General features: G+C 48.1%; 2 protein-coding genes across 8 annotated transcripts; one reads left to right on the top strand and one right to left on the bottom strand.

The window, feature by feature from the left end:
• Positions 1–1,395: 1,395 nt before the first annotated feature.
• On the bottom strand, positions 1,396–12,976 carry COPS3 (COP9 signalosome subunit 3). Of its 7 annotated transcripts, none has more exons than XM_059484013.1 (12): positions 12,894–12,976; positions 10,016–10,145; positions 9,049–9,161; positions 8,896–8,945; positions 7,947–8,039; positions 7,050–7,229; positions 6,018–6,158; positions 4,851–5,024; positions 3,932–4,018; positions 3,533–3,646; positions 2,883–2,963; positions 1,396–2,564 (listed from the first exon to the last, which is right to left on the bottom strand). In XM_059484013.1, the coding sequence occupies exons 1-12, from the start codon at positions 12,946–12,948 to the stop codon at positions 2,511–2,513; spliced, it is 1,272 nt and encodes a 423-aa protein (XP_059339996.1). In that variant the 5' UTR covers positions 12,949–12,976; the 3' UTR covers positions 1,396–2,510. The 7 variants fall into 7 exon arrangements, with proteins under 7 accessions (XP_059339996.1, XP_059339997.1, XP_059339999.1 ...); XM_059484014.1 differs by lacking the exon at positions 12,894–12,976 and adding an exon at positions 12,468–12,676; XM_059484016.1 differs by lacking the exon at positions 6,018–6,158.
• Positions 12,977–14,978: 2,002 nt separating this feature from the next.
• On the top strand, positions 14,979–21,760 carry NT5M (5',3'-nucleotidase, mitochondrial). Its single transcript, XM_059484021.1, has 5 exons — positions 14,979–16,090; positions 18,674–18,774; positions 19,151–19,211; positions 19,503–19,617; positions 19,817–21,760. The coding sequence occupies exons 1-5, from the start codon at positions 15,824–15,826 to the stop codon at positions 19,972–19,974; spliced, it is 702 nt and encodes a 233-aa protein (XP_059340004.1). The 5' UTR covers positions 14,979–15,823; the 3' UTR covers positions 19,975–21,760.
• The last annotated feature ends 1,362 nt before the right edge of the window (positions 21,761–23,122 follow it).

Below are 23,122 nucleotides of genomic sequence, written 5' to 3'. Positions count from 1 at the left end.
TCCTGTGACTGTGCAGGATGGGAAGGAACAGCCACAGGACCTGTGAGAGCCCAAGGTGGGAGCAGCAAGCACGCAGTGTTCCTAGATTTCAGCAAAAGTCCTTCCCTGCAGGAAATCCAAATTAAAACCAGAAAGCCCAGGCAATTAGTTCCAAGTCTTGGAAGGAGCTGCTTCATTAAAAATCTGACTTAATTTCAGTGCTATCTCAAGATGTGCAGATGCCAGGCCACTTGTGTTTATCAAAGCAGGACTTAAAAGCCCTTCCCTGGAGCACTTCTGGTGAATGCTTTATCTACTGATTCTACAGGTGGGACCTGACTTTGAAATTCTTACAGAATTCAGACATTAACAGCACAACTATCCACGCCAGAAAAGGAACCTCAGCAGTTCTCTAAAAGCATCTGCCTTCTTAAAAATCAGATATGTAATGGAATATATCACTTTAAACTATTACACAGCTATTTTTGCCATCCTTTTGATGTGAGCATGGATTTGTTTTATCTACTTTGGGCAAGATAAAAGGAGAAAAATCTAGAGCTATTCACCAGCTGCATAGATTAGTTTGCTTCTAATTCCACAGCTGGAAAACCATCCTGCAGATCTCCATGCTCACCAATAGGAACTAGTAAAAATGGACATTCCTGGTTTTTTTGTAACTCCATGACAGCATCCTGAATACATTCTCCCCTGGCAAGGAGAGTTGAGGCAGGCACATTTCTGGATGGGTGGGGTTTGGGGTCAGTGTTTGCAGTCCCTTCTGTGAGTCCCACATGTGGCTGTGACAAACACCCTGTTCTGGGCTCGAGCCACAGCATCACTAATTACTCATTAACACTTCCATGGGACCAGAGGGGAAAATGGTGAATGTTCAGCATTAAAATCACTGCAGGATTAATTAGGATAAAAACCTTCAAAATCATAGATCTCTTCTAGTTAACTCACAAGACTTGTGAGTTATGATAAACCCCAAGATTTTGCCTAAAGATCAGATATAAAAGTTGTCCCAATGGAATTCTCTCAGGCAGGAAGTGATGAGCTGCTCACACTGTGGACCTCCACTGTGTTCAATACTAAACTGCTATTTTATACTTTTAAAAACATCCTTCACCACCAACCACAACCTGGGACACCTCTCTTCACCAGAAGGCAGCACCCTGCTGCCACAGAGGCTCTGCTACACTTATGACACCGGTTTTAAGTGAAAACCCCAACACTTGTGTATCAGCACTGGAAGCACAAATGGAGTATTTTCAACCACAGGTGACCTGAATACATAAAAACTTCACAAAGCAAGAGCCAGGAATGCTCAGCTCCCACCTGGAAAAAAGCTGGCAGGGTAGCAGAAGCAAGCAGCTCCTGGTCAGGTGGTTCAGTAGGAAGCAGTGGCTGCTGAGCTTCTCGTTTTCTGACTTGGTGACAGGTTTATTTCTGCCTCACAGGAAGGTGTTTGAACAGTGAGAATCTTCAGATACACAAGAACGACAGAAAATTAAACAGCCCGTTGATTTAAGGGGTGAAGCACTTTAAAGAATCCAATAACAAAGTTTAAAATAGTAAATTAAAAACCAGGTACCATTCCAACACATTATATCTGAATAAAATCCTGCATTTTGAGAGCTGTATAGAGTTCTATTTATGTTCCATGCAGAAGTACTGGTTTCCACCAAAGAAACTATCAGCCTGTTGAATACCTTCCTGCCAGTTGCACAGGAACAAACATTTAAATTGCTTTCAGTGTAAACAACTTCCTATCTAGAATCCTCCAGAACACCAATGTTTTCCAAATGTCCTTTTGTTTAGGTCTAGTAAGTTTCATCTAAGAGCAAATAATATTAGCAGATATTTTGCAACAGAAACTTAAAATCATAAACAGCTGTCATGTATGTTTTCCATATATGATTCCTACTGTGCAGCAAACTTCCTTACAAGGACATGTTGATATCCTCATCCTTTTGGGAAGAACAGTTCTTATTTCCTCATTTAACAGACAGCACCAGCTACATTGGGCATATGCAAATTCCCTACATTATGATTTGCTTGAACTCCACCCCTCTGCCCCCACCACACATATGATAAATCTGCACTTTGAGCCAACTTTAAATACAGAATAATGAACCAATAATTATCTTGTAAGTGAACCAACACTAGTTTGTATTCTTCCCTGAATAACACTTTCTTTTGCAGAAGAGAAGGACTGCTACAGAAACACGGCAACATTCAAACCCTTTAAAACAAAAGGTAGATTATTTAATGCATTAACAATGTTAATCTGAAGATAAATAAATCCACAACAGACTTTCAAGTTTCTTTTGAGATTTCCTTTTTCTTTGCAGAGAATATTTCTGATACTATACAGTACTGAGAGGATGTTCTTTTATTTTCTTAATGTCCAGGTGAAAAGCAAAGCTCAGTTCTCTCTGCTCTCTTTGTGGAACTCCTCAATGCCCTGCTCCAGGCGTGATTCTTTCATAAGCTTTTACTTGAAAGCGGAGTGGTGAGCAACATTAATTTCAAGAATAACTGGATGGTTTGGTCCCTGAGTCATCTTCTTGAGAGCCCATACTCTGAAAGGGAGAGAGTTAGTTCTGTTCAGAAACAGGTCTGCAGGCTTGACAATGACAATTCTTTCAAGTGAACAGGCAGGAAAATAAAGTGCCTATGAAATAACATGCACTTAATTTTCTGGTTGAAATCACTGCAGGATTAATTAGGGAAAAGCACCTTCAAAATGAATAAATTATCTTTATGATGTGTCATGATGTTTATGCACATATTATTAATAATGTGTAAAGACAACACTGTAAATACTGACATTCAGTACAACACACTCACTGCACTGAATGAATCTCTCACATACTCTTACAAGACATTAAATCCATTACCTTCTGCACAAACTGAGGGTTCACAGTGATCTCTTGATCCATGGCTTTCAGTCGTTCATCAAGCTCTATACATTTCAGCATCTTAAAAATATTTATGAAATTCATTACTTTGTCCAGCTTGTACCTGATCTTCAACACATTTCATGGCTGTGTCATGTAGAACTAATAACTTCTGCCATCCACTGAAGTTCCACATCAAAATGTTCTCACCCCTCACCTCCCAAACAAAAGTGTCAGACCATTTTTTATTCCCTTCATTTGATCCATGTCCCCCTAACAGCCCTTTTTAAGGCCATTGATGGACAGTCCCCTGAGGGTCAACCACCTTAAACTAGGTTTTTGAGAGCCAATGAAGTGATTCTTCAAGTTTAAAACTCTAAAAACAATCTTTCTAATCCATTCAAGGATCTTCCCATCACCAACAGCAAGCAGCCAGTCTCCTGAAACAGCTCAAGCTGTGCAGGACACAACAAGCAACACACTGCAAAGAGTATTAATCTAAAACTGATGAAAATATTGTGAAACATTCAAATAGTGATATACAGTCCTCACTCTCTATACCTAAGTTACTACACTGGCTTCTGCCAGCAGCTCTCTGATTACAGACTGAGGTTCTTTGGTAAGAATTCCAAAAGCAGTAAAAGATTTACCTCCTGATCAATGTTATGAAGCATAGCTGGATTGTTATATTTTTCAGGATTATCATGGAAACAGACCATACCATCTTTCTGATTAATACTTGCAAAGATTTCACCATCTTCTATCTGAAATGACAGAGGGTTTAAAAGAAGTTGTCACCAAGATCAGAATTTCAGCTAATTACAACACAGAGACTCTTTGTGGAATTGTCTTTAAATTGGTTGTTTTTATTTCCCACACTTCCCAAAACCACAATTCATGCCTTATCTATGTGGAGAAAGCTTTTTAGATTTTTTGAGAACAGTCTCCACACCACAGCAGACTGCCAGCATTTCCTCCACCCTGCTCAGGATGTGTACTGCCAACCCAAACACTAATTTTGGGATAGCTTACCCAAAATTAAGTCTTACCATGTGGAGGACGTATTTTTCTGCTTCTTGGGGCCCCGACAGCTGCACTCGACTTGCCATGTCTTGTAATGACAATGTTAAAAACGTCTGAAATGTAGAAAGTTTGAAAGTGTTAAAACTGGATGCTAAGCATTTTCTTGTTGATGCTTCATGGCCTATGTAAGCTGGCTGTGGAAGTCTGATGGGAAGGAACAAGTGGAACCCACAATTATTGAAGGGCTCATGAGAGTGAGTCGGTTCTTTCTCCAGACATTCATTTGTTACACTGAGCACATATGGAGTCATTACTGATTCCTGCAATTTCATTCTACACCAGACAGTCCTGACCATGTCCAACCTCTTTCTCTCACCTTTTTACACAAAAAAGTGACTCTCTACCTCTTGAATTCCCTTCAAGAGATGCATATATAAAGGTCCTTATGAGATTTTTTTACTGCAGCAAATAGCATTTGAGCTTGCAAATAAACTGCTTTCCCCAATCACCTTTCAGGATTAATCTGATCTCTCAGCTGAAGGAATAAATCAGTTCAGTACTTCTGGTTTTCATTTTATCTCAGGCATTTCCAAAATCTGTCCTATTAACTCACTCCTTTCTAATGAAGTGGCCTGTAAAGGTCAGTTTCCCTATTTTTTGAATAGGGATGAAGGTCACTGGGTTGTAGTACTCACTTTTTTGATTATCTACAAAAACCTCACAGGCAAAGCTCCCTGACAGACAGATTGAATCACCTTTTAAATAATGCATAAGCAGCCAACTGATTTGTTTTCCTATACAGGGCATTCTAGTCTCCTTTGTTTCAGACACAAATCTCAGTTCAAGTAATTTCTCTGCCACATTACTATGTTATCATTTAGCTCTAAATTGAATATATTTCAGAAACATTCTCTTAGAGGAAAACTGCTCACAAGTTTCTCTTACCTTGGTTAGCCTCTGAATATTCTTTTTGTAGAGAGATGACAAGCATTGCTTAACCAGCCCCATATTGTTATCTCTTGTGAAAGTTTCACTGTGTTTGTTCACCAGATTTCGAAGCTCCGAGGGTTTATTGGTTGAATAAACTTGTGCTAATTCATGGTAAGCATTGCTAAGAGGCTGCAATTAGAAAAATGAGAACCCTTCTTGAAGAACACAGTGTTCACTCAGCCTCACAAAACCTATTCAGTGCTCCAACATTAGAAGCCAAGCAGGCATTGAAGTAAATTGAAGTAGCTTGGGCATTTCTCATAAAAAACCCAGTGTGCCCATACATGGCTTTATGGCAATGACAGACCCTATACACTAAAATCTGTATTACTGCAGTGTAAGATTTAATAAACATCATTCCAGGACCTCTGTGTGACAGTTTTACTTACAGCAGTGTGAAAAAACTCTCAACTGACCAGCTGAGTTTGAGGTAAGTATTGCCAGTTGTGTCCTCTAAAACATCCATCCCTGACCACATCGGGTCACAGCATTGACAGCAGAGACTCAGAGGGTGACACCAGTTCACTAAACTACCTTAAAATGTTCTCAGCTTGTTTATTAGTCTCTGAAGCTAGAAGAATTTTGGAACTCTCTAGAATCTTGGTCACAAATCAATAAAATGTTTAGAAGTGTGTTACTTAAGATCAGAACTCTCTCAGCAGCAGTTTTGTCTCCCACCCCACACCCCCTAACCTGAATGCTTACAGACTCCAAACTCACAGTTTTTTTCAGAAGCCTTTATTCTTTAAAAAGTTGGTTTGGGAGTAAACTGTTTAGCATTTTGTGCTTCAATCAGATGAAGTTACAGGTCAAATCTTTTTATAATGACACTGCAGCTTGAAAGCCAATTGAAATTGGAGTATTTTTTAAACTGTAACATAAAAAGCTATAAAGGAAGATGCAGATCAGTGAAAGGAATATTGATTAGTACTATTCAACATTGAAGTTATCCCAGATTTTAAAAACATGTATCACTGACATTATACAATGGTTTGGGTTGGAAGGAACCTTCAAGTTCATCTCACTCCAAACCCCTGCCATGGACAGGGACACCTTCCACTGTTACACATTTACAAATTCAGATTTGCTGATCTATTATTTAGATGAATTTGCAATACTTACCTTAATGAATCTACCAACTATCTGGGAAGTGTATTTTGGTAACTGCTGAACTTTACCAAGTAGTATCAAAGAAACTAGGATATACTTTTTATATGATTCCAACATAATATGACTGACTGCCATGGCTGGAGTAGTTATTGCCTAAGCAAGAGAGAAAGAAATGGAACAGAAATTTAGTCTGCTTACTGGTAGATCCTAATAGTTACTGCATGAACAAAAACCTCAATTTCAAGCTGTATGTAAAAGATACAGTGACATATGAAATTCTCCTTTGAGAACTAACTTCTGTCAAAATTAATTATCCAGACATATGCAAAAGAAAGGAAATTTTATACAAGCTACTCAAAACATATGACATTCCAGTGGTGCCTGTCTTAAAATAGACCTGCTCAGATAAAATCAAAACTTCCTTTCTTGGAATATATCTAAAGTTGTACCAGAAATCATCTCTAGCTACTTGTGAACCTGGATTTACACATACCCTCAAAGAGGTTTTATAAAGCTATTACATTGTCAAAGGTCAGCAAAATAGGGAAAAGGGATTTTAGTTCACTATGATACTGGAACCACTCAAGAGCTGACCCTCATTGGTTTTGTACATTTCCCAGCATGTCCCTCATACACAAGATTTTCCCAATTTTACTATTTTTGTCTCCTTCCCAGATAAAGCAAATATTATAACAGCATTGAAGAAGTATAACTCCTCTCATAAGAGTAGCGAAGGCCTTACCAAAACCACTGGACTATTTTTTAAGGACACACAACCATATGTCAGCCTATGACCTGTTTCTCTGCTGCACTTTCAAGCAGGCAGCTGAAAAATATTTCTAGTGAGATAAATTTAACATCACTCTTTGAGGTGCACAGCTTTATGGTGCAATAAGGCTGTGAGAGACTTTCTTTAAGGAAAACACCTCCAAGGACAGTCTGCTTGTGCCAGTTTAAAGGTGCTGTGTTTTCTCAGCACTGTTACCCATCTACTTTTGCTTTCCAGACATCACATTTCAGACTTGTGGTTTCATTTCAAGTTACCTGTTCATAAAAGTAGAGTGCTCTTTCAAAGTTCTTTAGCCCAGTGTATATCATCCCACCATAGTAGTAGTAACATAAAAAGTGCTTCGCATCATATGCCCCATTCTCTTTACAAATATCCATCATGTCCACATCTAGATACGGGAGGGCAGGTTTAAAGCATTTTGCTAACAAACAGAGCTACAAGAAAATAAATCAAGTTTTCATCAATAGCCATTTCCATTCAAGTTTCCATGAGAAGGAATTTAAAATAAATTAATTAGTACTACTGCATAAATATCACTCTCCCATGAGTTAAAAAACAGAGTGTGTCAGTAGTGGAGTAACACAAGTTGAAAATCTTTAACACAGATTATGAACTGTTATGAAATTATCTGACCCCTAAAGAAATTAAAACTCAGACAAAGCTGTTTGAAACTCCAGGACTGCCAGACTACTGTGCTGGCAGCACTAAATATTGCTCTGAATATTCCTGTCCAGCCCCAAATCCCAGGAGCCAGGAATGAGACAGAAATACAAATCCAAGCCAAAGACACCAGACAAACATAAACATGTATTTTGTCAGACTTGAGCAGACAGTAGCTGGATATTACACTGATACCACCCAAGAAAAGTTCAGTGTGACCTTCAGCTCACAGAGAAGGGATGCCAAAGGACTTTCTGAAGTCATCAGCAAAATCAAAGATCTGAGGACATACCTGAGCATTTAAAATTAGTAATAATCTGTATATCAGATTTGGATTTTGTTTCAGTATATCATATTATTTAATACTGGAAAAAACCAAACCAAACAAAAATCCATTCTTACACTGCAATATGTGAACATGCATTTCCTTGAAGTTTTATAGGTATTTTATAAGCTTTTATTCTCACAAAAAGCCATTCTGATGCCCTTACCTGGCAGAGATCTGCATGTATTGAGGTCAGCTGGTTTGTGTTCATCTGCATCTTGTCTATGGCTTGTCTGAGAATGCTAATTCCTCGCAGGGGCTGTCAGAAATTACATCTCTTTCAGATAATTTCTCATAGATGGCAGCACATTGGATCTTATGTTGACACTTACAAATGAAAAATAACACTAATTGACAGGTTCCAGTAAGTAATAGTTAACTTGAGGTTCCCTTTTTGTAGGATATTGCTGTCTCTTGGAAAATAAAATTAACCTTGGCTATACAATTTCTCCTGATCGAGTCCTCAATTCTCTCCACAAAACCAATCTCACCAGGCATACAGTAATCCGTATCAATAAAAAACCTTCCTTGACTCCATGACTCCATCCAAACTCCCAACAAATACTAAAGACAAGGTTCTCACTTCACTCCACTTAGAAGCAAAGATCAGATCTGGTCTGTCTCAGGACAGACTTCACCAAAGTGGCCTGTAAAAGTCAGGATTTTAGCAACAAAACCACTGGTCAAGTATTTCTTAATCAAGTTTCCTGCATATTTTAAGGTATTTCATTAAGAACATTATGTAACACCAGTGAGAATAACACTGAAACTAAAATCACTGACTCATCAGTGCTAATAACCCTGGCAGCTCTCTCCTCTACCCATGCATTGTCTGAAGAACATTCTTGGTACTACAGATCTCCTATTTTGTGTGGGAGAACATGTTTTTAGGTGACTTTTCTCCTCCAAAAATTATCTTCTTAGGTTTCCCTCAGACAAATCTTAGAATTTTGAGTTTGGTTCATTACCTTTCAGTAAATTTAATAACTAAAGAGCTGCACAGAAACACTTGATGTGAAGTTAATGGCAAATTTTTATGGAGTAAGAGGCTGGTAACACCCCCTTGAAGCCTTGGGTAAGGAGTAACTTATTTGTACTAGATGATACTTGCTCACCTGTTTTCTCTCCACAAGGGCATTTGTTAACTGGTGGCACAGGCCAGCAACTAAACACAGTAAAAAACAAACAAGAAAAAAACACCTCAGTGAAAAACCAGTATTACCAAACTATCCAAAAACGTATCAAGTCTGAAATTAGGCTTAACTTACAAGTGTCTGTTGCATATCTAATGTGTTCTCCATTGCAAGTGCTGATAAAAAGCTGCACCTGTGAGAATAACGTTTCGAAGTCAGGGATGCTGGGCATAGAAAACTTCACAAACCTGAAACAAAGAAACAAAAGGTTTAGCATTTATTGCTTGGAGGTTCATAAAAAGATTCACTTTCATTGCTAAGTCTCTGCATGTAGGTGCTTGTAAACAAATCCAAAGTGCTTATGAGACATGGTATAGGACTTCCCAGTAGCTGCACAACATCTGAAAACACCTTTTCATGCACAACATAATTCTCAATTTAGTGCAAATGGCAAAGATCATTTTCAGTATTATCAGTATTTTCTTTTGAAAGAGTAGCAGAACAAGTGCTAGAATTCTGATCTTTCCCTTAAAAGAGAATTTTACAATAGCAGTGAAACGTGCAGATAGTTCACTAAAGTCAGATACAGCCAGTTTGAACTTCAAGACTGAATATCTTTACCTTAGTTCAGCACCCCCAAGGCAACTCAATTTTATCTTAAACTCCAGACAGCAGCAAGAACCTCAGTGCTGTCTAAAGACAAACGACCAAGACCCATGATAAAAGCTTGGTTTGTACTGGAATAAAATGTCTCACTCCATGCTTACAGTTCAGTGAAAATATACCCTGAAATAAAATTTCAAAAGCTCATTCGATATTTTTTTTCTGAACACATATGGAAAAACACCTATCATGGAATCCCAGAATGGTCTGGGTTGGAAGGGACCTCAAAGCCCATCCAGTTCCAATCCAGGCCATGGGCAGGGACACAATCCCAGGGTGCTCCAAGCCCTGTCCAAGCTGGCCTTGGGCACTCCAGGGATGGGGCAGCCACAGCTTCTCCAGGAACTTGTGCAGTGCCAGGACAAAAAGCTTTGCTTGTCTGACAGTTCAGCCCATTGCCTGAAGTTTTGGTATTTAATCCAAAGCAAGCAACACTTACAAGACAGCAAGAACACCTAGGGAGTGTTCCTGTACATCCAGGGCACCGAGCACTGTATCCAGATGGGAAAGGTTTTTTGCTAGCAGCTCTCCACTTTTATTGATCAGTTCACAAAGCTGGGTCATTTGCCCTGAAAAATAAAAAGCATTGTTGTCAAAGCCTAATTAGAGAACATTCACCCATTCCCACACCTCTTTATAATCTGCTTCCTCATGTAACAGCAGGAAATAATAGATTTGCCCCAAGTTTTAATTTTCTTTAATAAAACAGGCATTAATTTTCTACCCACCATGGTTTTTTTTAATAAAACAAATACCAGAGCTTGTTCCTTGCTGGTCCTCAAGCACTACCCAACTTTCAGGTCTGCTCATAAGCATTTTTTTGAAGTAGACATTAAAGTTACAATTAAGTACCTACAACAAAAGTATTTAAAAACCTCTCCTTAGATTTACTTTGTACAATTAAAACTACAATGTTATTCTATATGAAAAGTGACTACTTTAAATGAGGAAGGTATGGCAAGCCCCAAAACCTTTATAAAGAAAGCAGATCCATTCCCATGAGCTGCTTTCAAACTCTTCCTCCCTGCCAATTAACTGAATGAATCAAAGCTATGTCCTTCTGAAGCAGAGTATTGTTTCAAGCAGAGCATTGTTTCAATGTTCAATCCTTGCAGATTAGAGAGAAAAAACAGAGGTTCTCTCACCCTTAACAAAAGTCTCCATAAAATGAGGAATAGTGCCTCCATTCAGAGATTTACACTACCCTCAGCTCTCTGGCCTTTTCCTTTGAGAGAGGAAAAGCAGGGAAATTCTAGCAATGAAATGTTGGTTTTGGAGTGCCAGAGGGATCAAAAATTCCAAATGGGGGACCAGATCCCAGAAATGCCTCCTAAACCATTCTCCTCCCTATGGAATTTTAAAAAGGCAAAAGCATGGGAAGGAATGGGGTTTGTAAATCTCTCTGTGCTTTGGTCACGGTGCTCAGGCACTGCAAACCCCCAATTCTGGTGTTCTCCCTAGTCCAGAAATCCACCCCTTCTAAAAAACAAAACAAAACAAAACAAACCCCAAACAGACTCTGAGCAAACTGGTCTAGTGGAGGGCGCCCCTGTCCATGGCAAGGGTTGGACAGAAATGGCCTTTAAGGTTTCTTCCAAGCCAAACCATTCTGGGATTCTGTGATCTCTCCCTCTACCCACACATACACTGAACAATTTACAGTCCAAGCAGAAATTCCAGCACCAGGCCCAGCTAAATGTCCCTTCCTGTTGTCTCCCAGGTGGCCAAATGACAATCAGGAACCAGCACAAGCACACACACTGCTCCTGAGTGCTCTCATCCAGCTGCTGCCTCTGGATTTACTTTCACAGAATCCCACAATGTTTGGGCTGGAAGGAACTTCAAAGATCATCTCATTCCATCCTCTATCATGGACAGGGACACCTCCCACTGTCCCAGGGTGCTCCAAGCCCTGTCCAACCCGGCCTTGGACACCTCCAGGTGCAGTCAGAGCTTCTCTGGGAATTCTGTGCCAGGGCCTGCCCACCCTCCCAGGGAAGGATTCTTTCCTAATATCCAATCTAACCCTATTCCCTTGTTACTATGAAGCCATTCCCCCTTTCCTGTCCCTCCAGGCCATTATAAACACTCTCTCCTCATCTTTCCTGCAGCTCCCTCCAGATCCTGGAAGGTCACAATTAGGCCATCCCAGAGCCTTCTCTTTTTTCCAGGCTGAACACTCCAGATTCTCCCAGCCTTTCCTCAAAGCTCCATCCCTGCAATCATCCTGGTGGCCTCAATCTGGACTTGCTCCAATAATTCAATGTCCTGACTGTGCTGGGGACTTTCTCACAGAGAGCATCTCCCTGGCTCATCCCTAATGGGAGAACTCCCACAAAGCCCACCAGTCTCCCCTTGAGCCTTCTGCATCCCCAAAACTCTGCGGTAGAAATTTCTCCAGCTCAACTACAGAACAAAGATCCATCATCCATCTGGTTTGTACCCACACCCTGCAGGTATAAATTGTCTCCAAAGAAGAAATACTTTGTATTTATTAAGTGGAAGCAGAGTAAGAGAAAGGTGGAGTTCAACCCAAGAACTGCAAGAGAGAAAACCTGGGGCCATGGTGGGAAACATCAGTTTTTGATCAGCTTCTGGGAGGAAACATCCCAGGCAGAGACCGGTCAGAACACATTTCACAGAGCATCAACACAGAGGGAAAGTTCAAGAACCAGGAAACGCTGCGCCCACACACAGTAAAATCAGGAGTTTGGCAGGGAAACGGAGGAATTCCAACCGTGATTATTAAAACCCTTTGTGGACACGTGGGTACAGTCTCAGATCTGTCACACAGTTGGGGCGGGACTCTCTGGCCACGCTCTGCTTTGCAAATGTAGAGCGCAGACACTTGGACAATTCGGAAATTTATTTTAAACCACACTCATCACAACCTGGCCGTTCCTTGGGGAGGTGACAGGCAGGGCCGCACAGTCCCATTTAAAGCCCTAGCGATGCTCGCTCCTCCCCGTTTTAAAGGCTCGGATTTTGGCAGGATCACCCGTGCATGCTCCGCTACCGAAACCACCCCTGCGAGACCCACGGAGCTCCGTGAGAGCCCCGCCGGCTCCCCGTGCCCGGTCACACCGCCGGGATCCCTTCGGGGCTGCCCTGATCAGACCCCGGCCCGGGCCCCACCGCGCCGGGGTGCAGCGCCCCGGCCCCGCGCCTGAGGGAGCGCCGTGCGAGCGGCCAGGCCCCGGCGCGCCGCCCCGCCACCCGCGCGGTTTGACGAGCTCCTTCGGTCTCCGCCGTCCTCCCTCGGCCCCGCGGGCCCGCCCCGTCCTCCCGGTGGCCCCGGCGGGCCCCGTCCCCCTCACCCTGGGCCGAGAGCTGCCGGACGCTGTTGACGAACTGCTCCAGGGCCGACGCCATCTTGGCGGCTCGCGCCGCGGCCGCGCGCGCCGGAGGGGCGGAGCGGGGGGAGCGGCGCGCGCCGGGAGCCGCCGCCCGCCGCCCGCCAATCAGCGGCCGCCGCGGGGGCCGCGCGACGCCCGCCGCCCGCGCGCCGCTTCCGCCGCCTCTCGCGAGAAGCGCGGTCGCTATGGCAACCGCCGGGCTCGCGTCAGGCGCGCGGGAGGGGCCGTGACTCAGCAGCGCCGGAGGGGGGGGCGGTGGTGACGTCATGGAGCGTCAGCACTCCGCGACACGAGGCCTCGCGCGACAGCGGCGACATCGGGGCCTCGCGACATGAGGGCCCTGCGATAGGGGAGCCCCGTGACACCGGGCCGTCCGTGACACCGGGCCGTCCGTGACACCGGGCCGTCCCCGACACCGGGCCTTCCCCGACACCGGGCCGTCCCCGACACCGGGCCTTCCCCGACACCGGGCCGTCCCCGACACGGGTGGCCGCTCCCTCCCGCTGCCCGAATGGCCGCGCTGCCCCAGCAGAGGTTTAATCCCTTTTGTCCCCTCTGGCGGGACTCATTGCGTGGAATGTGTGCTCTGGTGTCACGGAATGGGATTGGAATCCCTCAGGTTAATGCGTGTTCTGTATTTTCCATCCCTCTGGAGCTGCAGCAGCGCATCCCGGAGCTGTTGCAGGCAGGGAATGTGTCGGTGGTTCAGTATCCATGAAAATGGTGGAAGCCTGAGTGGAGATCACAGAACTGTAAAATATCCAGAGCTGGAAGGGACCCACAGGGAACGTCCAGTCCCACTCCTGGCCCTGCACAGGACAAGTCCGAAATCCCACCCTGTGCCTGAGAGTGTTCTCCGAATGCTCCTTGAGCTCTGTCAGGCTCCCTGCCCTGACCACTGCCCTGGGGAGCCATAAATTTGCATGCATTCCCTCCCTGCTTAGTCAGGAACACCCAGCTGTGTTGAAATCCCATTCCTCGCAGGAAGCAAAACGCCTGCGGTGCAAGTGAAAGCAAAACACAGACCTGAACTTGACACATTCCCCTCCCAGCCTCAGCTGAGATCAACATTGTGTCCAGCCAGTCCTTCCTTCCTTCCTTCCTTCCTTCCTTCCTTCCTTCCTTCCTTCCTTCCTTCCTTCCTTCCTTCCTTCCTTCCTTCCTTCCTTCCTTCCTTCCTTCCTTCCTTCCTTCCTTCCTTCCTTCCTTCCTTCCTTCCTTCCTTCCTTCCTTCCTTCCTTCCTTCCTTCCTTCCTTCCTTCCTTCCTTCCTTCCTTCCTTCCTTCCTTCCTTCCTTCCTTCCTTCCTTCCTTCCTTCCTTCCTTCCTTCCTTCCTTCCTTCCTTCCCTCCCTCCCTCCGTGACCTTCCCCAGGTCACCCGATCTCAACCGCAAATTTACCCTCTCTATGGACCAAGGACAATACATTCCACTTGAAAACATTGTGGACTTGAAAAATTAAATATTTTGGAACCTTATTAGTGCTGTCGAGCAGAAACTTTTATTTCCCAGCTCAGTGTTTGCCTAATCCTGTCAGTACCACTTGGAGAACTCCCTCTTCTCCATTAGCTTTAACCCCCAAAGTGGTTTTTGAACATATCTTCGATGTCTGCTCAGAACACCGAGCCCTTCTTGGTGCAGTGCGTGCTCCTTTGGGCTCCGGGATTGGCTTTTAAGGGTTCCTGTCACACGGCTGTCACAGAACTGTCAGAAACGAGTCCGTTTGATGCAGAAAATCACCATTTTACGTGTGTCCCGAAATGTACCTACCACCTCTGCAGGCAGACACGGGCATGGGGAGGGAGTGGGTATCTCAGAGGCTGACAGCGAGGGAAACTGAGGCAGGCAGGGCACGGGCAGCGGTGCCGGGGCAGCCTTAAGGCGGGCGGGCGCGGAGCCGCCGCGCTGTGGCAGGGCGCTTGTGCCGCTTTAAGGCGGTGCCGGCGCTCCGGGCTCGGCAGGCACCGGGAAGAGGAACTGGGCTTTGCACTGCCGGGTCGGGGCGAGCTCCGCCGTCCCCGCTGCCCTCCCGCCGCCGCTCCGCGCTCGCTGCCGGGCAGCGATGGGGAGGACGCGCCGGGGGCCAGGACGGGTCCCTGCATCGCCCCCTCCGCTCCCCATCGCACCCCCCGGCCGCTCCTTCCTCCTGCTGCAAAGGGATGCGCTCGGCAGGGCTGCCCGCTGCCTCGGGGCGTGCTTGAAATAGAGGCACCCCCCCTTTGCTTGGAGAGCCCCCCAGCCCTGCTCTGAGCTCCCTATCCCCTGCCCCGAGCCCCCCATCTGCTTCTTGGGGGCCCCATCGCCTGCTCCGAGCTCCATCCCCTTCCTCAATCTGCCCAGTCCCTTTCTCAACCCCCTATCCCTTCCCTGAGCCCCCTTCCTCTGCTCCAAGCTCCATCCCCTTCCTCAAGCTCCCCAGTCTCTTTTCTCAAGCTCCTTTCCCCTTCCCTGAGCTCCCTTCCCCTGCTCCAAGGCTTTATCCCCTGTCCCAGTACCCTTTCCCCTTCTCTGAGCCCCCTTCCCCTGCTCCAAACTCCAACCCCTTCCTCAAGCTCCCCAGTCCCTTTCTCAAGCCCCTTTCCCCTTCCCTGAGTCCCCTTCCTCTGCTCCAAGCCCCCATCCCCTTCCTCAAGCCCCCTTCCCCTGCTCTAAGGTTCCATCCCCTGTCCCAACCCCCTATCCCCTTCCTCGAGCCCCCATCCCCTTCCCTGAACCCCCTATTTTGAGCCCACATCCCCTTGTTCAAGTCCCCCATCCCTTTCCTTGAGCCCCCATTCGCTGCCCCAAACCCCCATCCCCTGCCCTGACCCTGCTTCCCTGAGCCCCCCATTCCCTCCCCTGAGCCCCCTGCCCCAAATCCCCCAGATCCCCCATCCCAAACCCCTCTCCAGGATGATTTTGCTGAGCTGTTTCCTGCACCTGCGGCCCCGCCGGGGCTGTGGCGCCCTGGCCGGGCTGGGCCGGGGGCTGGGCCCCTCAGCCGGGTCCCGCCGGGCCCTGCGGGTGCTGGTGGACATGGACGGGGTGCTGGCCGACTTCGAGGGAGGCTTCCTGAAGAAATTCAGGGCCAGGTACCCCGACAAGCCCTACATTGCCCTGGAGGACCGGAGGGGCTTCTGGGTGTCGGAGCAGTACGGGCGCCTGGGACCCGAGCTGAGCGTGAGTTGTGCTTCCCCCGCATGGGTTTGTCCCCCTCAGGGACCCTCTGAGCCCCAGATCGTGGGGACAGTGCTGTTCCTTGTGGGGGCCACCAAAAAGCTCCCACAGGAACACAGGAGGGCTTCCAGCAGTGGGTTTTCCCCAGAAATCTAGGGGGTTTTGTGCATGTCTATGCCTTTCTTAGAGCCCTAGAATGGGTTGGGTTGATAAGGACCTTAAAGAGCATCTAATTCCAACTTCCAACTAGGCCAGACTATGATGGTCTAGTGGGCTTTCTCTCTGCATGCCTGGATGGAGACAGATGCAAGAAAAGGGGGTATTTCAGAACATCTGTCTTGAAATACCCCAGATTATATAGCTGGGATTTTCTATCTCTGATTTGGATTGGTACATTCCTAGATGGATTATTTAGCTCCTCAAGAGCATTGTGAGGGGTGGGATGCAGCAGAGCAGTTCAGAACAAACCATGCAATTGATGCTTCATTTGAGAGCTTACTTGAAGTTAAAACAACCTAAGCCCTCCCATGCCAGGAATTATTATATTCAGTTTAATAATTAAAGCTTAAAAGCAGAAGCTCTCTCAACGTTGTAATTTAGCATTCAGCAACAGGCTGACTGATGTAGAGAGTTGGTTTCTGCCTCTACAAATTTCCCATCCCAGTGGATGTCTGTGGTCTCATCCATGGGTTACAGTTGCAGTGGCTGAAATGTGTTATTGTAAATAAAAGTGTTCCTGTTGTTAGGAGTATGATGGTTACAGGAAAGGAGTGGGAATAAGGTCCGGGGCTCTCCCATGGGCAAAGTCCTAAACAACTTGATAAGCTGAAGGAATAAAGTGTCCTTTCTGGCTGGGAGTGGTGAGAGGGAAGTGCAGGACATCATTTGTGCAGTAAAGCAGCTGCTCAAACCCCTGTTTGGCAGGGGTAACACATGATAACAATTTTTTTCTTCCTTGATCCTAACTACTTTGGATGTGTTAAATGAAGTGAGCTCATCTTGTGTCTGCTGTGATCATGTAAAACCGCCAAAACATTGGGCTGAACAAGTAGCACAACTTGCACTGTCTGACCTCAGGGCAGTCCTGGTTTTCCCCGTAGTTTCAGGGCAGGGCTGAAGTGAGTGGGAGCTGCTCCAGACATGTGGGCCATTCCAGTCTCTGGGACCAGAAAATAGGACCCAAAGAGTCCAAGGAGCTGCAGGTCCCAGCTCTGAAAGGGAGAGAGTTCAGCAATGCTGCAAGCACACAGACCTGGAGAGCCCTGGACAGGCAGGGAGATTCCTTATGGGGCTGAGGATCTGTCCTGACCCATGGTGGGATTCCCAGCCTGGGGGATTTTTCCATCTGCTGCTGGTCAGCATGCTGGTCATGGTGCCATAAGGAATTTTTCTGGCTCTGGGAGTGGAGTGGGTCTTTTCCTCAAGCTGAGCTGAGTTCTCCCCTCCTCAAGCTTGATTGCAAAATTCTTTTTGACATAATTGGAAGCAGGATGGCTGTGGAAGTGTTGCTGTAGGAAAACACTTCAGTGCAGTTTGAAGTGCTCTGCTGCACAGGCAGAAACACCCCTGTGTTTCTCAGGGGTCTCTTGTGCAACTACAGACAATACCCTAAAAATAAAATCCCATTGCTGCTCAGTCTGAGGCAGAGCAACTGGAGTTTGAATATTTGCATGGCCCCAAACTTTCAGGCTGGCTGTTCTTGCCATGGAGCCTGGAGGCATTTCTGCATCTGCAGCTCCTCAGCTGCACCTCAGCACTGGGGCTGGGCTGCTTCTGCTTCTTCCCAGCTCTCCTCCCCGAGGACACAGTGTTTGTGCAAAATAATTGTTTTCCTGGCACCTGGCAAGCTGTTAACCTGTTTGAGCAGTGCAGGGGCTGCTGTTCCTTAGAGCTGTGCTGGACCCATTGCAGGCAGCCCCTGGACTCTGCCCTCACCCCAAGGTTTTGCTCACTGTGATCTCCTCTCTGTTCTCCCTGTGCCATACCAGGCTGCTGTCCTGGATGTTGTGTTTCAAATCCTTGCCTGGAGATGCTCTATTTGCCTGCTAGACCTTGTCCAGGCTTCCCAGAGGAGAAGCATCTGCATTCATCCTGACATGTGGTTCCTCCTGTAACGTTCCTGCTCCTGGGAGAGCAGCCTGGCTGCTATTTTAGGTGCTCTCATGGAGACAAATAGGCCAGACAGCACCTGAACAGTACCTGAACAGCACCATGGTAGAGCAGGGCCACCAGGCCATGTCAGCTGGATCCACATGGACCTGTCCCTTGGATGGGTTTGGTTTGGATCTGGATAATCTCTGGTGTTTGGCCTTACAGGAAGGTGCAGCTCCCTCTGTGTGTGGGGCTGCAGAGGCAAAACCAACCCTGTTTTTTTGTTCCATCTCCAATCTGAATTGTGTGGGGTGGGTGCAGGGTAGTGAGTAGCGAGCAGAGACACCCACAGAGGCAGAGGGGTGAGCAGGAGAGACTGGAACTGGTGCTCCCACTGTTCTCCTGTCCCCTCCTCTGTCCTAGCAAAGGGTGAGGAGGATGCACATGCAGGAAAAACCACAAGAAGTGCAGTAACTGCTTGCTTTCCCCTCACAGGAGAAAGCCATCAGCATCTGGGAATCCAAGAACTTCTTCATCGAGCTGGACCCTCTCCCTGGGGCTGTGGAAGCTGTGAAGCAAATGGCAAATTTGGCAGAGTGAGTATGAACCTGTCTGTGGGGATGGACGGAGGAGCAGCTGTGTCTTCACTTCCACCTCTTGGCAGAAGTGCTGATACAACAACAGCATTAAAAATAAATATCTCCCAGCCATCAGGGAAGGGAGGGGAGAGAGGGCTTTGACTCCTGGAGCAGTCACCTACAACATCAGCCATGTGCAGCCTCTTCCCTTCAGCTCTCTGCTCCAGCAAGGGCTGTGAAAAGGGGAATATGATTGTGCTGTGGGATTCTGTGAGATGGGGGATTAATGTGTTAAATCTGTTTGATCTGTGTGTGGTGGGGGTTGGCTTTGGGCTGCTCTGGGCCTGCTCTGGCCCAGAATGACACTCTGACCCTGTTTTTCTCCTCGTGGCAGCACTGATGTGTTCATCTGCACCAGCCCAATCAAGAAGTACCGGTACTGCCCTTATGAGAAGGTGAGCAAGCCCAAATCCCAGCTCCCCTCCCATCCACACTGCCCAAGGAAAGGTGTCTGACCATTTGCATGCAATGAGGCTCTTGGTCTCAGTCTTTCATCATGACATCAAAAGCTGCTTGGCTTTCTAAGAACTTTTACTCCAGCAGCATCCAAATCCATCCCACTAATGAACTTAATTAAGAGAGAAATCCTCCCTGTGTGGAGGCCAGAGCTGCTTCCACTCCACCAAGCACCCCCTGCCCCATCCATCAGCCCTCCCTGAGCTCACCAGCCATCTCTTGCCTTCCAGTATGCCTGGGTGGAGAAGCACTTTGGCCCTGAATTTCTTGAGCAGATTGTTTTGACACGAGATAAGACGGTGGTTTCTGCTGATCTGCTTATAGACGACAGACCTGATATAACAGGTAAGGGATGAGGGTGAAGCCAAGGGTAAGGGTGACTGGAGGCAGCCAGGGATGGGTGTTGGTCTTTCTGTGCTCTTTGGGTTTTATAACTTTGGGGTTTTCATGTTGGAGTAAAATCAACTTCAGTGTCTCATGTTGGAGTAAAATCAAGTTCAGTGTCTCATGGAACTGTCCACCACTGACCTTCCTTGCCTTGCAGGGGCAGAGCAGAACCCCAGCTGGGAGCACGTGCTCTTCACTGCCTGCCACAACAAGCACCTGCAGCTGAAGCCCCCCAGCCGCCGGCTGCACTCCTGGGCTGATGACTGGAAGGCCATTCTGGACAGCAAACGCCTCCCACCCGGCCAGGCCACCTAAACACCAGCCCCCAGGGCCACCTGGGGCTGCAGCCATCTGCCTGTGTCCTTGTGGAGTCCTGCTGAAGGCCACAGCCACAGGACAGACAGACAGACGCTGTCCCTGCTGCACAGAGGAAGAGGAGGGTGAGCTGAAGCGCCACAGTCATCTGGACTTGAAAAACAGACCCCAGCCCAGGATTGTGCCTGTGGACCTGGGGGGCATTGCCCTCTGGCTCCTGGGGTCTCTGTGCTGCATCTGCACCCCACAGGGCCATCCTGGACAAGGTCACCCTCAGGGTGTCACTGCCCTTGCCTGGGGCACTGCATGGCACAGAGCAGCTCTGCATCCTCCCCTCCACAGCGTGGTCAGGGATCGTGTGTGTGATTTGTTTAGTCCTTGCCGGGTTTCATCCCAAGGGGCTGCCTCAGGAGATCCCTGCCCCTGGCAGTGCCTGGGTCTGGGGAGAGGGGTGGCTGCAAGGGCAGGAGAGCAGGCAGGGGCTGCCCAGGCTCCCTGCACTGGGAATTGTCACAGCACATCCCTGGATGCTGTCTGCAGTTCTCACATACTGCAAGGGAAGATGCAGGGGGGATGTTGCTGTTAAAGGCTGGGGAGCTGTGCAGGTTTCAGCCAGGGTAGAGTTAATTTTCTTCACAGAAAATAGAGCCCCATATGAGCTGCTGTGAAAAGAATTAACTCTACCCTGGCTAAAAGCAGCATGGGAGCCCATGAGAGGTGCCCAGGGTGGTTTGTTCTGCAGCTCCACCATGATCCCAGCTCTGTCTGGGGACAGAGGATGCTGCCAGCCCCACTCCCCTGGCTCTGGGCCCCTGCAGAGAGGTGTTCAGTGCCTGGCTGGTGCAAAGGGGTCACAGCTGGACCAGCCCCCTCTGCCAGGGGACAGTGCAGGGGCTGCTGAGCTCTGGGAGCAGCCAGCCCTGCTGGGAAGGTGCAGTTGGCCCCAAAAAAGAGAGGGTTTAGACCAAGGGGCAGCTCCAAGAGGGATGGTTTTGGCATAGCTGTGCCCACAGCCTCTTCCTCCCTTGTTTGTCTCATTTTTGCTTCTCTGAGCCTGCAGCAGTCCAGCCTTGAACTTCAGTGACCTGTCTGGCAGGAGAAAGCTGCTGCTGCTGCTGCTGCTGCTGGCCCCAGAGAGACATCCCAGCTGCTGGGAGAGCCTGGCATCCCCTCCTGCCCGTGGCACTGCCACAGGGCAGCCACAGCCTGCCTGTCCCCAGTGGGAGCTGCTGCTGGGCCCCCCCAGGCAGAGCCCCAGGGATGAGCTGGGGGGTGTCACTGCTGACACCACAGAGGCCATTGGTCCCCTCTGCTGTGTGTCCCCACGTTGTCCAGGACCCCACTGCCCTCCTGGCCCAAGGACTTGCTGGCTGCAGCAGTGAAATTCCCCCCATGGACACTGAACCCCCCAGGCAGAGGTGGTGGCCAGGGCTTGGCTGGGATTTGCCACCCTGCACCCCGTGCTCACACCTTTGCTTTGCCCCTCTGCTCTCCTGTGGACCCCAATCAACGAAAGGACATGAACTTGAAGCTACATAACCAACAAATCATGTAATTCAGCAGTGGCAGCCAGGCCCCTCCTGTGCCAGGAGCTGGAGGGGTTCTAGAGTTGGTGCTTTGGAACCTGTGCCTTCCCTGGGTGCTGCAGGGCCAGGGATGGGGCCTCTGTTGACTTGGGGCTTGCCCTGTTACAAAGTCAGCATGGTTGGCCCAGGGCAGTAGGACTTACATACCACAAGCATCTTTTTATCTTTTTATCTTTTCTTTTTTTTTTTTTTTTTCATTTTTCTTTCCCGTTTAAACCACTGTGTGCTTCTCTGGGCGGTGGGTTTGGTTTGGAGGGGTCTATTTAGGATGTGGAGCCCCCTGGCCAAGAGCTGGCTGGGGGTTTGCAGGCTGGGAACTGGGACAGTGTGGGAGCACCATGGGCAGCTGCTGCAGCTGCTGGACATCAGGAACCCCCTGGCTCCACCAGCCCTCCACCAGCTGTTGGCCCCTCTCTGCAGCCAGGGTGACCTCATGGGGTCCAAGCTGTTTTTTTTCTGATGGTACCATGTAAATATGAGCTGCCCAAGCCCCCCAGAGCCTTCTTCCTGCTTATTGAGCCAAAATGAGCTGGCACATCTCTCCAGCAGCTGCCCAAACCTCTCACCTTCCCCCGAGGCTGGGGCAGACCCGAGGGCTGTGGCTCTCTGGGGCCAGCAGGACATTTCCCCGTGGTGAGATGTGATGCCAGAGATAAATACACCACACCAAATATACTTGAAAGCAGGGCTGGAGTTCCTCATGCCTGAGGCTCCAGCTCCATGCACAGAGATCCTGAGCTGGTGGCTGCTCTGTTTGCTCCCACACTCAGGACCTGGAGGTGACTCCATCACTGATGGATCGGCCCGTCCGTCCTTCAAGCCTGTCTGTGTCCAGCTGAGATACACAGAGCTTTTGGTTTTGAATGTACATCTGTAAACCCGAGGGAAATGAGGAGCACTGCAATAAACACTGGGTTGTTTGGCATCCAGCTGCCTGGAAATGGAGTTTGGGGTTTGTAGTTTCCCAGCCGTGGCTCTGTGTGGGGATAGGGTGGGGTTCACCTCCAGGCTGGGAATGTCCCCTTGTCCAGAACACGTGGAACCAGCCCTGCTGCCCTGGCAGTGCCATCACCCTGTTAGACACAGTCCCTGTGGGCAGAAATAAAGCCAAGTGCAGGGTAGAATTCATCTTCCTAAAGATATTTTCAGAGGCAGAGGAGATGGTACACAGGGCACAGGGCAGTGCTCAAGGTGCTGGTGGGAGCCTTTGCACCATTCCCATGGGCAGGAGCTGCTGCACAAATGTGCAAACACTCACACCCCTCAGGGGATTCCCACCTGAGAACATCCCACTTGTCCCCATCCCGAGCTGGTCCAAGGCTGCAGGTCCTGGCAGGGTGGGAACAAGGATGCTCGCCCCTGGATCCTGGAAGCGGCCGCCAGTGGGTGCTCATTAGCTCGGGTGCTCATTAGCTCTGGCGCTCATTAGCTCGTGCTCTTGCTGGCCACTGCCCAAACAGCTCGGAGCAGTGTGAAATCCCAGCGGAGGGGAGAGCAGGAAGGCAGGGGCAGCGGGGCCAGCCCTGACGCAAGGGCGGCGGGGGCTGTGGGACAGAGCCAGG

The sequence above is a fragment of the Ammospiza nelsoni genome, chromosome 17 (genome assembly GCF_027579445.1).
Source record: "Ammospiza nelsoni isolate bAmmNel1 chromosome 17, bAmmNel1.pri, whole genome shotgun sequence".
Taxonomy (NCBI): domain Eukaryota; kingdom Metazoa; phylum Chordata; class Aves; order Passeriformes; family Passerellidae; genus Ammospiza; species Ammospiza nelsoni.
Note: the sequence above shows the minus strand (reverse complement) of the source record. Positions and strands in the feature narration are given on the sequence as shown.

Excerpts from the sequence above, each read along its gene's own strand:
- COPS3 (XM_059484013.1), bottom strand. The coding sequence starts at position 12,948 with ATGGCGTCGGCCCTGGAGCAGTTCGTCAACAGCGTCCGGCAGCTCTCG. Across the intron at positions 8,946-9,048 it reads TAGATATGCAACAGACACTT|TTGCTGGCCTGTGCCACCAG; the intron begins GTAAGTTAAGCC and ends TACTGTGTTTAG. Across the intron at positions 3,647-3,931 it reads AAAAATACGTCCTCCACATG|ATAGAAGATGGTGAAATCTT; the intron begins GTAAGACTTAAT and ends CTGTCATTTCAG.
- NT5M (XM_059484021.1), top strand. The coding sequence starts at position 15,824 with ATGATTTTGCTGAGCTGTTTCCTGCACCTGCGGCCCCGCCGGGGCTGT. Across the intron at positions 16,091-18,673 it reads GCCTGGGACCCGAGCTGAGC|GAGAAAGCCATCAGCATCTG; the intron begins GTGAGTTGTGCT and ends TTCCCCTCACAG. Across the intron at positions 19,212-19,502 it reads GGTACTGCCCTTATGAGAAG|TATGCCTGGGTGGAGAAGCA; the intron begins GTGAGCAAGCCC and ends CTTGCCTTCCAG.